The sequence below is a fragment of the Phalacrocorax carbo genome, chromosome 8 (assembly GCF_963921805.1).
Source record: "Phalacrocorax carbo chromosome 8, bPhaCar2.1, whole genome shotgun sequence".
Taxonomy (NCBI): domain Eukaryota; kingdom Metazoa; phylum Chordata; class Aves; order Suliformes; family Phalacrocoracidae; genus Phalacrocorax; species Phalacrocorax carbo.
In genome coordinates this window covers 26449765-26465137 of record NC_087520.1, presented here as the reverse complement: position 1 = coordinate 26465137, position 15373 = coordinate 26449765, and the positions used below count along the sequence as shown (strand labels likewise).

At 39.7% G+C, this 15373-nt stretch overlaps 1 protein-coding gene across 8 annotated transcripts in view; it reads right to left on the bottom strand.

The window, feature by feature from the left end:
- Positions 1-698: 698 nt before the first annotated feature.
- The window catches only part of SLC12A4 (solute carrier family 12 member 4), a 50254-nt gene continuing 35579 nt past the window's right edge, over positions 699-15373 (bottom strand). For 2 of the 8 annotated variants that reach the window (XM_064459360.1, XM_064459366.1), the window contains 14 exons: positions 14435-14492; positions 12841-13015; positions 12303-12421; positions 11750-11848; positions 11258-11377; positions 10408-10512; positions 9246-9414; positions 7957-8152; positions 7265-7434; positions 6958-7089; positions 6766-6873; positions 5786-5970; positions 2977-3110; positions 699-1870 (listed from right to left, as the gene is read on the bottom strand). In XM_064459360.1, coding sequence (XP_064315430.1) covers positions 1779-1870; positions 2977-3110; positions 5786-5970; positions 6766-6873; positions 6958-7089; positions 7265-7434; positions 7957-8152; positions 9246-9414; positions 10408-10512; positions 11258-11377; positions 11750-11848; positions 12303-12421; positions 12841-13015; positions 14435-14492 — 1862 coding nt within the window. In that variant the 3' untranslated portion in view covers positions 699-1778. The remainder of the gene's footprint in view (positions 1871-2976; positions 3111-5785; positions 5971-6765; positions 6874-6957; positions 7090-7264; positions 7435-7956; positions 8153-9245; positions 9415-10407; positions 10513-11257; positions 11378-11749; positions 11849-12302; positions 12422-12840; positions 13016-14434; positions 14493-15373) is intronic. The other 6 variants (XR_010374236.1, XR_010374237.1, XM_064459363.1 and 3 more) reach the window with 6 other exon arrangements.

Genomic DNA, 15373 nt, shown 5'->3' with positions numbered 1-15373 from the left:
TTTCCTGGCTGTTGTCCTGCAGGGATCTTGCACACAGTAGTACCATCATGCTCCCATCAGGTATGTCCTATTTCCCAGAGAGAACATACTTAAACTGTAAAACTCCTAGAACACGTGGGGTTTTTTATTATGTTATTCAACATAAAAGCCTGGAATAGTTCCGCAGATTTCTGTGTCACAGACACATTGGCCATACCATCAGTGAAACAACCAGAAGCAGGGCTCACAGAACGAGTATACCAACCAGCAAGAGCACACGGGTCAGACAAATGTGTCAATCCCCACCCTTCTCCCCGTACTACTGATCCATCCCATAGAGGTTAGCTCACACTTGTCCCTGGCCTGGGATTACTGGTCTCCCAGACAGCCAGAAATCTTGAGGGGGTACCAGCTGGTGTGTGTTTCATAGCCTACAGGCACGGAGTTCTACCTGGCTATCACATGCGGTACTAACTCCAGACCCAGGAGCCTTTACTTGCTTAGGCACAGCACCACCAGGCTGCTTTAAGGACTAAGCTGGCACCTCCACAGTGCAGTACTCATGCCCTTTGGGGGAGCACCAACACCTCTCTGCCCCCTTCTCCTCAGACAGTGGATCCACCGGTGCAATGAGCCGAAGCCAGGTGACAGCAGTTCTGAGCAGGGAAGGCCAGGTGGGGTTTTCCTAGGTAACTCACCATAGCACACAGAACAGAGAGTAGGTTCAAAGTGTATGCAACATTTTATTGAAAAAATACGAATGTTCTGTACATAAAGTACAACTCGATGGGCTCGACAAAATGTCCAGAGACTTATTGGCTAATATCGGTCGTCTTGTCTTCTTTTTCCTCTAAGGGCATAAAGCATACAAGGAAGCAGCAGGTCCCCTGTACTTGCGCAAGTGCAATCCCATCGCTGTGCGTGCAGCATAGCACCTGGCTCTGCACACGGGACTCCAACATGCTCAATGTACTTTGATGGATGGTCTGCAAGAAATTTAAAGCATGGAGGAACCTCACAGGACTGGTCCTTCAATCCGCTGATGATTCAAAATTTATTGTGAGATCTCTGTTATCCTAAACAGTCTGCATCTGCGTATCCAATATTTCTGACAAATAAATACAAAAATAAATAGGGATCTGGCCTCACAGAACCTCAAGTCTCAGAAGCAACACAATTTGTAGCAAGCTACATACATAATTTCAACTATATCAACATAATTTATTTAAATCTCTATCAATAAATGTATTAAAAGTATAAATTCTTATCCAATACTAAGAGTTTAGTTCTGGAAATAAACCCAGAAAAACAAAGCTTTTTCAGTCCTCTCTTACAATTTAGTGTGCTCTTAGAAAATGCTTCATAGCTGAACTTCAGCAGAAACTAGCTGCTATATAATGTAATTCTATCCCCCAAACCTAATATAAAAAGCTTTTAAAATCTTTTTGAAGTAACTGGCTTCCATGTCTTAACTTTACATACAGTTACTAAAAATACTGCACATAGCAGTGCTGACTAAAAATAGGTTTAGTGTTACGACTACATGCACAAATGCTGGAGTACCAAAGCAGAAACTGAATAACGTGGCAGCTTCACAATTAACGTATGTTGCTAATTGGATGGTGCAGCAATACTGCAATCCCAAAAGATATGTGTGTTGCAAATGGAAAGACAATGAATAGGACTGGATGAGGAGAAAGTTAGGCAAAAAAAACCTTTTTTTCTTCTCCATTTAAAACTGGAATGTCCGTTACCGCCAAGAAGGTAAATGTAGACCAGTGTTAGAAGCTCGTACTAGCTCAGGAGTAAATTGTGATGACTTCTCGGCCACCTCCTCTAACAAGTAGTACTCTCTCCAGACCCTCAGTCAAGACTTCAAGAAACTCCATGTCTGTTTTGGTAAAGTTAAGGACAAAAGAAGCACCAGAACCAAAATACAAAGTGATTAGCCTATGTATTGGTTTATGTGGCAAGGTTTTGGTAGCAGGGAGGCTGCAGGGGCATCCTCTGTGAGATGAGACATGGGGCTGCCCCCATGTTGGGCAGAACCAGTTTCAGCCAGCTCCAAAACGAACCCACCACTGCCCAAAGCTGAGCCCATCAGTGGTGCTGGTGGCACCAGGTTCCATGGTCACACTCCCTCCCAGCTGCTCTCCATGAATACTGAGTGTTTTTTCAGTCCCAGTGGCTCAGCCTGTCCAGGAAATGGTGAAGGAATAAGCATTGTCACCCATAACATCAAGTTTAAAATATCTCCTGAGCTGTGGTTGAAAACCCCTTATACAAAGAGTTTTTATCCTTTCTTTGGCCAGCACACTGTTGTGAAACAGATGATACTACTACCTAGATTTAGGAGAAAACAATCATTTGGTCTGTGATTTGCGACATATATTTTTTGGCACAGGCCAGGGAAAGGCTTGCTTATTGAATGGTATAAACCAAGGCTGAAGAGCAGCTGTGGACAGAGAGCAGCAGTGCCAACAGCCTCACCAGATCACAGCCCTCAGCTCAGGCCTTGCTTGGAGGCACGGTGCAGGTATCCCTCTAACTGCTTAAGTACCGTGGGTTTGAATTTTAATCTCAATAGAACATTGCACTTGGAACTAATCTCCCAAATTCTGATGTGTGAGCTATGCCAGAGATACACCCTCTCCTTCAGGACTTCCTGTTCACTCCAGTTCAGACAGTGCCCTGCCCAGAGCACTGGCTGCTGTGAATGCCGCCTTAAACATCTGCTACCCACGATTGAGAATTAAATTATTTATTAAATTTAATTTCTTTAATTAAAGCACGTAAAAATTTAGACAAGAGTGATTTTAAACCTACCAGGCTTCCAGAGCAACAATTACTACCTAACAGCCACAAGCCAGTACCCTCCCCTCTCAGTAGACACTTTGTCACATATTACAGCTTGAATTCATTTTGCCACGAATGCTGCCAAGAGCATGGATTAAGGGAAGATCTTCTATGTGGACCAGGCCTTGCCTGAAAGGATACAGTTTTCATCACCATCAGTATTCTTTGGAGGACCAGGCATGTTGAGGAGAACAAGTCTGGCATCATGGGATCTATTTACAATAACTTCATTTAGCTTCACTGCCGTGTGCATTCTTCGGACATTAGACTGGTTCCTGTAGAAGAAGCACAGTCAGACCGTTAGAAACATGCCTCTGAAAACTGAATTATTAAAACGGCCCTTAAAAGCAGACCTTAAATCTGTGTTGAGTGTTGAGTTAAATACCAACTCAACACACAGTAAGAGTTTTCAAACTGAATGACAAAGATAAAAAAGAGATTTCAGAGTTCTTCAGGTACTGCTAGACCATTGATTTTAAGATCCCTGGAGTCAAGTCTCCAGTTTACGAAGCTATACTGCCCTCCAAGAATCATGTTTTATACGGATGATTTACAGTCTTGCACAAGAAGTTAAAAATGCATTTGCATATGCTCTTGGACCGTGGACACTTGTGACTGCAGAGCCTTCCCTCCTGGAAGCCCTCTCCTGATCCCCTCACTCCCTTGGCAGCACAGACCATGCACCGCTCTGGACTCAGTACCAGAAAACTCTCTCTCAGGCACTCATCAGAACAGAGTAGGAGACTGGCACCGTTGCATTCAGCCCACGCTTCTCATGAGTGCACTTGTCTTTGTGTTGAAGAGCAGTTGACATCTCCAGAGAAAGCCTGGTTTCCTGCGCATTCCTAGGCTGGAACGCAGCCTACAAATGGCTGGATGTATGCCTGCTTATGGGGATCTTCCAGTGTATAGTATTTTTAACCTTCCTTTCAGCTGGAAAGTAATCAACCTCTCTGCCTGGCTATTTGCAAGAAAAACTTACGACCCAAGTATCTTTAAAATCTCAATCATGCTTTCAAATTTGAGTAGCCACTTGGTTCAAAAGTTATGGGAGAGGAGGGAATAGATACAGCATGGTCTCATAAGCCTCTGCTTCTTAAGAATTCAGGCTAAGAGAGGTAACAGGATTAATTATTCAGAAGGTATCATCACAAAATAACATCTTTTTATGCAGTAACGGAACTGGAAGTATTCTTTGGGGAGTCTGAGCCAGGGAATCTTTCCTTCCTATGGGAAATGAACCATTATTTTGGTAACATAAAAGGAAAAACAATACAGAAATAGACTTCTCGAAGGGAGAATATATTTGCAGCTTTGAGGATTTTCCACTTGGTTTTTTTTCCCTTCATTTTAATATATTAAAAACAAACATTAGGAGAAACGAACCAAATAAGAATCTGTAGTTTGGTTAATTCAGCTTTAGATGTTATGAGTGAAAGTCTTCAGTAACCTTGCTGCTCTTCCAAATACTTAGGTTTGCAAAGAAATACTTTCAATATACAGAAAATAGAAGATGCAATGGTAAGAATAATGTTTATTATACTAACAACACAATTTACCCACTTTGAATTACCTCTCTGTTATTTCATGTTTTTTATTTAATTTAGAGCAAGGACATCCTCTGTCTTCACCACGTCAGTTTCAGAAAGCCAGGGACAACACAGAGGCCAGATTATGTTTACGGGAAGCGAGGAAGAAACCAGCACCAGCAACAATATACTGTTACTGACTGTGGAGAGTTTTGGAAAAGTAATTGAAAAATAAAGGCCTGGTATTCCCTGAAGTGACATTTAAAATTGGCATCTCCCCAGTGATCTGAAGGTGTAGGCTGTCAGAAAGGGTTTGTTTAATGTCCAGAAATGGCCAGACATAACATCGTAGCAGTGTTGTGGAACCAGAGCTTCTCTAAATGAGTGGTGTTTCCCACTTCTTGTGTCATGCTCGCCTTAAGATAATAGGTTCAGGCCTGCAATTGTTTTCTATCCTTAGTTGTTGTTAGGACAACTCTTGGAGTTTGTTAAATGCTATTTATAAACATACTTAGCTTAAGTGGCTAATCCTACTCTCTTTAAAAACTTTGCTAGGACTGCTCAACTCTAACTCCTTTTCTTCCATAATTACATGTAGTTTTCCTGCTTTTAGTTGAGAAAATGAAGCCTTCCCTCTCAACCACCTTAATGTACTTCTAAGTTAAATAACAAACTTACAAGTTTTCCCACTCTCTGAAAGCATGGAAGAGGAAAAAGTACAGGTAGTTAACACCAAATTCAGCAGAATTTCTACAGTATATAAACTATGTATGATTCATCCTAAACCAGATTTGGATTCTCAATGATTTATTAGGAAGAAAAATCTACAAATTTGCCAAGTACGCAAAGCTGAGTGAGTGAACTCTTTGTGTAAGATGTAGTAGAGTCACAGGAGATCCACATCTTTTTAAACAAAGCCACAAATACAGCTTTACTTGTAGCTATTCAAGGGGCACACACGTGGTAATACTAAGGCAGTTGTTAGGTATCAGCGCACCTTCAACAGCAAGTCTGTCTTAGACGGTCTTATCACACACATATTCTATTCACAGTCATTCATCATCAATTCAACAGCTTCTTCCTTGCTGTGTTAAACATCCCACTACACATTAGATCTGTGAAATTATCAGTCTGGTTTTTAATTGTGTGTTTTGTTGAGATATTTGGAAGACAGGAGGAAAGTTATAATAGGATTTAATGGCTCCAACTTAGAATTTGACTATACCAAGCAAAATATTGAGGGACGTGTGCCATGTTTAATTGGTTAGAGATTTTTCAGGAGGCTAACTGCTGTCTTCAGTAATCAGATCTCAATGTTTATTGCACAAGTCTAAGCCTAGGATTAGGAGACAAAAGATAACAAAAGCACAGCACATCTAGAGTTTCAGGAGGTGCAAGCTGTTGACTCTGACAAGACTCACGGCTTAATGCTGATGAGATCTCTAAAGCTTCCCACAGCACTGCCTCGGTTCCGCTTCTCAGCATCACATTTCTCTTTTGTCCAGGTCATCTGGATGTTCTCAGGAACTGGGTCCCCCTCATCTTCTTCATCTGAGTAGAGGCTCTCTAGACGTGCTATTGAATGTCTGTCCTTTACCAGCTGAGCCTAAAGGGCACATGAGTGACACAGTGAACTCGGAGACTTTATTTTATGTTCTCTGGTTCTGTTTAAGCAACGAAAGACTTTTTGTTCCATTGTGTCCTTTATTTTGTACAGTCAATTTAGTATTTAGGACAGCTCTGATACCAAGCATCTGCCCTAGCCAATAATCTTACATACCAAGCTGGCTTTAAACAGTTTTGACAGGTGTAAGCTGTGCAGAATTTGGACTAAGAGAGGCCTGTATCTATAGAAGAGAAAAAGACGTCTAGCCCACATCATGACATGGTCTGAACAAAATTGACAACAACAACAAAAAAAAACTTGGACAAACACATACAGAAAAATTAGATCATCTGCACCCTTCATAGCTACATTTCTTAACAGTCTAAACTGGAATGAAATCTTCAGTAGGAAAACAGGATATGCTATAAATTGGGACAAACCCCAGACATCCCATATAAAGCAAAAACAAGGTTAAGGAAGGGAAAAGACTTATATCCTCAAGTCATCAAGTATCATTTACATCACAAAGGGGAACACAAATCATTTCTACAGCATATATGCTGCCATCATTTTCCCCTAAAACAAGTAATTTCTAGCATGGTTTTCCAAGTACAGCCAGGCTATTCAATGACTCGTGCAATTCTGGGAAACAAAAAAGCTACACTAAAAGTATTTCTTTACATCTTTAGAACACAGGAGTTAAATTTAAGCAGCAGCTATATAAAACACTACCAGGAAGGCACTTTATGTCATCCACCTCAGCAGCCCATAGCCAATCAACCACAAATTACATACCTCCCTTTCCCTCTCTGTTTTTGTCAGCCTCATTTGCCTCAGCATCTGAGATCTCTGTTCCATCATAAGAGTTCTCTCATAAGTATATGCTGAGATATCACTATTGTGCTGCAGAAATAAGAAAAAAATATACTGTGCTTGTAATCAAGTTATAGCCAAACATAAAAAGAAAAATGGGCTCAAACCTCTTACCATTTCTACCACTTCTACCTCTGCCTCTATTCGGAGTTGATAGAGGAAAGTCGCCAAGTCTTTCTTCATTTGGATGCTGTTATCATCCATCTGCGCTACAGTAAAAATTCTCATTTTGCATTTTCTCCAAACCTGGTGAGGGAACACAAACTTACAGTACTTGAACCAATAATATTTTGCTCTGTGAAACAGAAATTTATCAATATATCTAGTCCCGTTTATCAATACAGGCTCTGCTACTAGACCTGTTGTCTTTAATGCACACAGAAGTAGGTGGGTGACAAACATCCTGTGGCTAGCTCCTTACTTTGTGCTGTTTGAGAAGAAAAGGAAGCAACATCAACATGCCTCCATCATGCACAATCCACCACACGTCAATGTTGCCTTCATTGTAACGCTCATGGTTGCTGGGGTAGAATGACACATTTTTGGGAACCAGCAGTGCCAGGTGGGCTGCAGTCGTGCAGCGAACAGTACCTGCCCGAAAGGGGAAGAACAGTTACTTGCAATTCTGCAAGAGTGATCTATGGTAAAAAAAGTTACTCACCAAGCAAATGTCAGAAAACCGTAAGTCACTGCTTACATAAAGTATGCACAGCAAGGCTTGTATAGACAGGCCAGACCAAATGACAAAGCTAGGATAAAGCGGACTGACAGGAACACAAGTCCTATTTCATGTTTGAAATAAAAGCAGCAATCTTCAAAGCTAAGTATGAGGAGAAAGCATCTGCTCTGTTCTAGTCTGCCTGTGTTAAGTAACTGGACCACGGGGGAAGGAGAGATACACCAGCAAGGAGTGCTGGCTCCAGTAGTGAAGAGAGATGCATAGGTTAGGACCAGTGAAAGGGCAGAGACTGTCTAGGAAACAAACAATAGCTTGCCATAAAAACAGTATCTCTCAAATCCGTAATTTCTAAGCACTCACTAGACATGAATTTTAGCTGCTAGATCATCATCTCTGTTCACAACATTTGATCACATGGAACCTTTAAAGCTCACCTATGAATGTCTTCCATGACCTGGGATCTTCACTTTGCCTCCAGCCATACGGCCATCCCAAAACCACTGTATTATGTTTCATGCCACCCAGCCCACAGGACTGGATCAAGTGGGCAATTCCTTCTCGAACTTTATTGGCTACAACTACTTGACAAAAGCCTTTCACCTTCTCAATGTCCATCATATTCTTGATAGTCTGCAACACAGACAAGGACAAACCTCACAACCAAAAGGAACTCTATTTCTCTATTGTGTGATTACAATGTAAATTCCAGGTTCACACATCCACAGGTAAAACACATTTCAAAGCGAAGTTCTGCTCATCCAACTTCCTTAATAAACAGAAAATACCCACTAACTGTGAATAATACTTGCTTATAACACACACAGTTCCCTTCCAAAGATAATTATTTCTAACAGATTTTTTTTTTGTTTGTGCTATAAGCTCTTATTCACAGCAGTAGTTAGTGATATCTGTGCTACTATCTCACTTCCCATTTTCTAATCCTAAAACACTCACCTTTTTAAACCCAAGGTTAACTAACTTCATTCGCATTTCCAGGTTCAGATTTCTATGTAACATGCTGTGTTATTACAGTCAATTTACAAATAGGAGCACCAACCCTCCCCCCCCCCCCATCAAGAATACCATACTCTTTATTTGTTTAAAAACTAAACAAACTTGGTCAACACGTAGGCCTATGAATTAATTTTCCTTTTACAACATTTTTCCTGTATAAACAGCCTCCAGGGAAGAAATCGCCAGTGTGTTGATACTATACAGATGTAAACAGGGCTATGATGTCATGTTTACATAGTGAGGAAGATTAAATGATTTATTAACAAATTTTCAGGAGCATCCTTCAATGCTTTTTGTAATAAATTTATCACCACACTGAAAGAGACACAGAACATTTGCTAAGTTTGTAATAACTGACAGTTATTGAAATGTTTCGTGGTATGTTCAGAAAACTAAACAGTCATCTTCTCTCCATCAGTCAGCATACATAAACTTCTGTAGTAATTATTTTTTATAAATTAAGACAGTTTTATGCAGTTAGGCTGTTTACACAAGTTGCAAGCATTGATATTATTATACTCCCAAAGCCACAACTGGCAGCTGAAACATGTTCGCAAGCCCTTTACTGAATAGCTGTAGTACTATTCAACTAGTCCTGTACTTCATGGAAGCCTTACTGATACGCTTTTTTCAATGTATGATTATGAAAAACTTAAGTTATCTACCCACTCACCCCTTTGTACTTTAGGAATTTGTTTAAGACACCAACCTGTTCAGCAGCCTGGGCTTCTCCATAAGTTTCCAAGAAATTCCCTTGGATCACTGATCCTATGATAGTCAAACCTTTGCCAGCTTTCAGCTGAGATGCAAATGTTAACAATCTAGGGTATTTTACATGCAAATCTTCATCAAGTTTCAGAAGCACCAGCAACTGAGGCCTGGAGAAAATAAAAAAGGGAATGTATTTTTTTACTAAGGCTTTAACAAAAGCACTTCTAAAAACTGCCTCTCTCATCACTTTAATTGTGCTTGAATATGAACTCTGAATCAGTACATTCTTTCTGTATCTCACATATTAGAAGGGTTTTAATTAGCATTGTATTTCTCTTGATTCAAAGCAGATGGGAAGCATTGTGGGAATTCTGCTGCTGCATTGGTTTGACAGTCATAAAACCTGTTCACAAGCTTAAGAGGCTTGTATTAGTGTTTTATTTACATGGTTGATTTCCCAGGTTGTTCTTAGTACTGTTAGAGCACACGCTGTGTTCCTACTGTAAGGCCGTCTTTCCACATCTAGCTGGATACTTGTGCCATTAATATTTTCATCTAAACACAGATCCCACCCGCTTTCTGTCCCTTAAGGTATTGCTACACATCAATTCAATTATTTTCTCTCCTAAACTATGGTTGAGCAAGTATAAAAAGATTTATAGAAGTTTTTCTTCAGTAGATTCCTAGTCCTTTTGTACAGAGCCTACGAGTTGTGCAATGCATAACTGAGAGAAGGGTTCTTGCCCACTTAATGTGTCTTCAACACACAAAGCCAGAGGGAGCAATGTTGGCCACTGTTCTGGTTTTTAATCCTAGAATGACAGCAGTGACTTCTTTGTGGCCCGAGTGCAAGTTACCATGGGCCTCTGGATCTCTTTACTCAGAGATCTCCACAGTTTCCCCAAGTTCTAATTCTGAATTCACTAATTTTTTGATTAAAGATCCAAAGGACACAAAAGTTCTGCCTATTTAGGGCCCACCCAGCAGGGCTTGAGCAGCGACAAGGCAGCTTATCTCAGACTCAACACTTGTTTTTTTAATATTCTGGGCATTTAAATTCATTCACACAGACCAAAAGCATCTTGTTTGGAGTCCAGTTTAATTCCTTAAGTGTAAGTAGATAATCATGACAGTGCATTTTATTAGTCTAAAATCAGTACCTCCAGTTCTTTGTGTGTGGAGGGCCCTCCTCCAGTCTGAGTAAGGCATATCTTGCTGCACTGAGTGAAAGACCCCGGATGCCATCACCCCATTCCTTCTCTGCACTGTGAAGAACACACGATTTAGCCAACATGGTTTCATGAGCGTTTAATTGCACACTTACAGTCATGCTAGAGAGAAATCATTACCTTATAATGAGTTTAAATAATGTGATACATAGCATGCATCACATGTATATTTGTTATTTGTACATGTACGTCTGTGATACCTACCACGTATCATGACAGAAATGCAAATGTCTCAGTAAAATGTGTACCACAACACATTCTGTGTTTAATTTGTAATCAACGCTCCTCTACAGAGAACGCTTCCCAAGCATACACTGGCATTTCAATACCTGATTAGTTAAAATTAAGTCATACAGACATACTACAGCCTGAGTCCATCAGATATTAATCACCTCCAGCAACCTAAAGTGCAGATTCAGCTTTTCAAGGACTGTTTTAGAGAGACCTTTGCACCAGGTAAGCTGGAATAAGATGACTGCCCTCAGGTGTTCAGGGCCTGAGGTAATTAAGTGTCTCAGACAGCAGAAGGGTAGATCCCAGCCAGGGTTTCTGCTTCCTGTGACCCTCAAGTTTCACCAAACACCTTCAGAGGCTTAATAAAATGCTTCAGGGGCTTTTGCTTAGCACTGAGACAGTAAAACAAGTTAAAAACAAACTAATAAGGGGAGTCCTCTAAGTCATATCTCTGGACAGTTCCTTCTCCAAATGTGAAGCCTAGAGATAATGAATAAAACATAGACCCAATCTCCTTCCTACCCTTTTCTATCCAGTTAATACTTACCCTTGGTATTCAATGTACTTGTAAATCATGCCTGCAATAAGCATAGCTACCAAAGCGTAGTACCAAGATGAAATGAACATCAGTGCCAGGCAAATACTCATGCCTAAAAAAGAGAGGGCCCTGCAATGAAAAGCAAAGATATTACTGAGTAGTGGGGTAGAAAAGCTTAGAAACAAGTCAATTATTCTCTTGCTCTTTTTTTTTTTTTTTTTTTTTTTTAAATTGTCTATTCTGAACTGGCAGTGAAAGTAAAGCTTCCAATGAGTCTCCCCAGTCCCCAGCAGTTTTAGTATCCTGTTGTTGGAACGAAACTCTTATACCATTAAATATCTGGGTCTGGTCTACCACGAATATTATTGCATTGATGTACTCTTGTCTAGAACTAATATACAGGGAAATAAAAGATGCCCACAACCCTCACAGACAATGTTCCTCTAAAACGCACATTGTTGTTTACAGACCAGGCATTGAGCGTGCTGGCCTTTTGCTTACCAGTGATAGTATTTAAATCGGGGCCGCCAGTTTGGAGTTCTAAGAAGTGTTTGCACTGCACATGCTAGATTAACAAAGAGGTAGCACATCAGGAAAAACCTGCAGAAGCAAAAAAAATTGCAAAACCTTTTAGCACACATATTTATAGATTCTGGCATGTATTATAATCACTTGAATGATTTACAGTCAAAATACGGCTGCCCTGTCACATGTGACTACCCCTCTGATTTTTATTAGCCTGAACTATAAGTATAAAGTAGTTAGAACAGTTTTTCTAATCAAGTTAGACCAAGTTAGGTCTATCCACAACATCAACACTATCTTTGTTCTGGAGAATACTCCAGAGCAGAAACAAACAGATTTGCCTGTAGAGCCTGGAGTCAGATAATTTGTGGAAATAATAAAAGTGGAACTCAGGCTCCAATAATCTGCTTTACTGGTTTAATATATGGTTTTGAAAGACAATCAAATTAGCAAAACGTAAAAGTATCCCCCTTTGCCCGCTCCCTCCCTTTTTTTTTTTTTCTTAAATAGCAACCACCCTATTTCTTACATTGAGAGAATTGGGGCCACCATGTCAAGCGAAGCAATAAGGATTCCCAGCTCAGCAATTAATGCTGTTAACAGAAGAGCCCATGTCGGTTCACCATTTGCTTTTCCATGACCAAAAACCTGAACAAACAGAAACATTAAGCATATCTTCCAAGTATTTCATAAGGTTATAATGGAAGAAAAAAAAATAAATTACATTGTAAAAAACAATAGTAATTTTCCTAAATACTTGTTTCTGTAGAGCAAGGAGTCAAATTATTCTAATGGCTTCCTGTGCTTCACTGAATTAGATGTTGGACTTCTTCATAAAATTACCATATATGTCTTTTCATACTCTTTAAAATTATTCCTACTTTTTAACCAAAAAAAAACCACAAAGCCTTAAAGTAAAAAAAAAATAATTGACCTTCACTTCAATGTTGGGCAAACTAGGGAAAATAAATCTGATTTCCAAGAGCATAATGTCAAATAGCTGGTTTGTTACTATGTACAGAATGCCCTTTTTTTTTTTTTCTTTTTTTTAAACGGGATGTACGAACCCAGAGGAAAGGAATGATGTTGTCCTTTGCTATCGCCTGCAGCAGCCGGGGTGCTCCGGTAAGGCTCTGTAAACCTGCTCCACAGGTAGAGAAGAAGGATCCTATCACAATAACCCATGGTGAGGGCCACGAAAGGGTGCCCACCACTAAGTTCCTGTTCACTGCATCGCCGTACCTGCAGAGAGGAATAGTGAGACATTCATATTCAAAGGAGTATTCTGACATTCAAGTTGGGATTTTTGGGTTGGTTTGAAGATGTCATTTAAATATTATTAAATATTACATATTTTCTTGATTAGGAAATGTAGGAAGTAGTAAACAATCTAAGGCACTTTTGATACACAGGTAGAAAGTGTCTACAGCCTGATTTCAGCAATTCAGAGACTTTCTTTTGATTGTATATCATAAAACTCTTACGTTATTATCACAACATTATTTTCCACTTTCACCCAGAAAGATGCGGTTCTTAGCAAAATAAGTTTGATGTTTAACACACGCAACACAATCCAGTATCAGACAACCCTAGGAAGACTTTGGGGTTTATTTTTCAGGTGGTTTGTTTGTGGGTTTTTTCTCAGACAATTATATGCACAAGCACTTCATCGCTTGTCCACTGGAAAGAGTCCATCAACGCGAGGGAAGCTGTCAGAAAAAACACTTGTAGACTCTGGCACTGGGAACGCTGTTACTGGGTTTACAGACAGAAATGTTTGATAACTAATAATCCGAGGGCGGAGATAACCAAATACCAAACTTTGTCCAGTTATGGATGTCTGGTTGCATTTCTTAATTTGGTTTCTATGCAAGAAAATCCTCCCAAATGATATGAGGAAATACTTCTTCCTACGAAAACCACTATGAGCAATACAACACATACAGATATAGATGTGTGCTATCTGCCTGTTCTTTAAGATTTTTCATTGGCATAGGTCTGGGAATGTACGTTATACTGGTCACTGACTTAGCTGACCGTGGTCAGCAAGCACAAGAAAGATTAGAGCAACTTTGCAAGCTATCTGCTATCATACTGTAGACTGAAATAATTTCAGTTATTTGGCATACACTACTGACGTCACCAGTACTTTTACAAAAATTAGTAGTAGTACCTCAGATGGCAATGAAGCCAGAAAAGTCTTCAGAGAGTAATTCTGCCAAACTCAGTAATTAACAGAAAGAGGACCAACTACTGAAGCAAAAAATTAAAGTTCATTTGGAGAAAGAAAAAAAAAAAAGGATGGGGGGAGGGGAAGAGATAATTTTTGTTGGTTTGTATCTTTCTTCTCCAGGGAAGAGAACGAAAACAATGAAATCTATAGGTTACTGTTAGGGATCTGATCTTTGAATGAGTACCCCTGGAAACTGAAAAGGGTATGTCAACAGAAGACAAAACAGGCTTGGGGGGGGGGGGGGGTGGGGGTGTCATGGGGGGAGGAATTAGGACACAGGATGGAAAATCTGTATCAAATTAAATACAAGAAGATTCCCAAAAGACTGTTTAGAATTTACATACAAATATGGTTTAAAAGGCACCCAGAAGTAAAAGCCAAAAAAGCGGAGCGGGGAGGAAAGAGAACATTAAAGCAGTTAAACTTACTTATCTCTCAGGACTACACCTTCTATGCAGGCTCCAAATAACAATACACAACTGAAGTCTTGAGTACAGAGTGTGCTAAGGAAGTAGGATTTATTTAAACATGGCAGATGAAAACAACCGTAGCAAGAAGTATTGTGGAAAATTCAACATGTGCCTCTGTCCTACAGCATTTGCACTGCAGCAGCTCCATAAGTACACGGCAAAGCTGGTGAATAAATTAATGCCTTGCTGCCCATACATACCTTCTCATATTAAAGTGACAAAGTTATTATTCTAAGTTTCAATTTTTTTAAAAAATTGTTTTAAATATTAAGATAAAGGAGATCTTCAGACACAGAAGGAGAGAAAAAAAGATATTTTAACATCAGCCTTTGTTCTATACTAGCAGATAAAACTGACATTTACGTATAAAATTATTTCCTTTGTAGTTATTTGGAACATACAGCAAACAATTACCTTGCACCTTCTCATTTTGTGGTCTCTGATGGCATTCACATCACCAAGAAGTCTTTGAATATTGGGTTTCATATTAAACTGCACTACTACTGCATGAAGGAGTACAAAATACTTCAGGTTTTTTGGATCTGGCATTCCAGCAAAGTTTTTTAATCTTGTAATTTAAGTTGACAGGAATGGTTAAATCCTAAACTCTACCATCTACCCCTGAAATGCAATTGTAAAATACAGACAGTAATAAAAGGGGAAACATTGACAACTCCTAAGAATGATGATGTAAGCCATCCACTGGGTGGCGTACTGATATCTAGGTATAAAGTTACCCACCAAAAAATAAGTTTTGAACTGCAAATATTTTAACACTAGCACTGGGGGTTATGGCTGTGACCTGTTTTAATGTTTATTACATTCACAGGAAATGTGGACTTCCTGGTACAGAGTCAGTTCCCAAAGTAACATCTGGAAAAGGCTGCACTCCTAAGA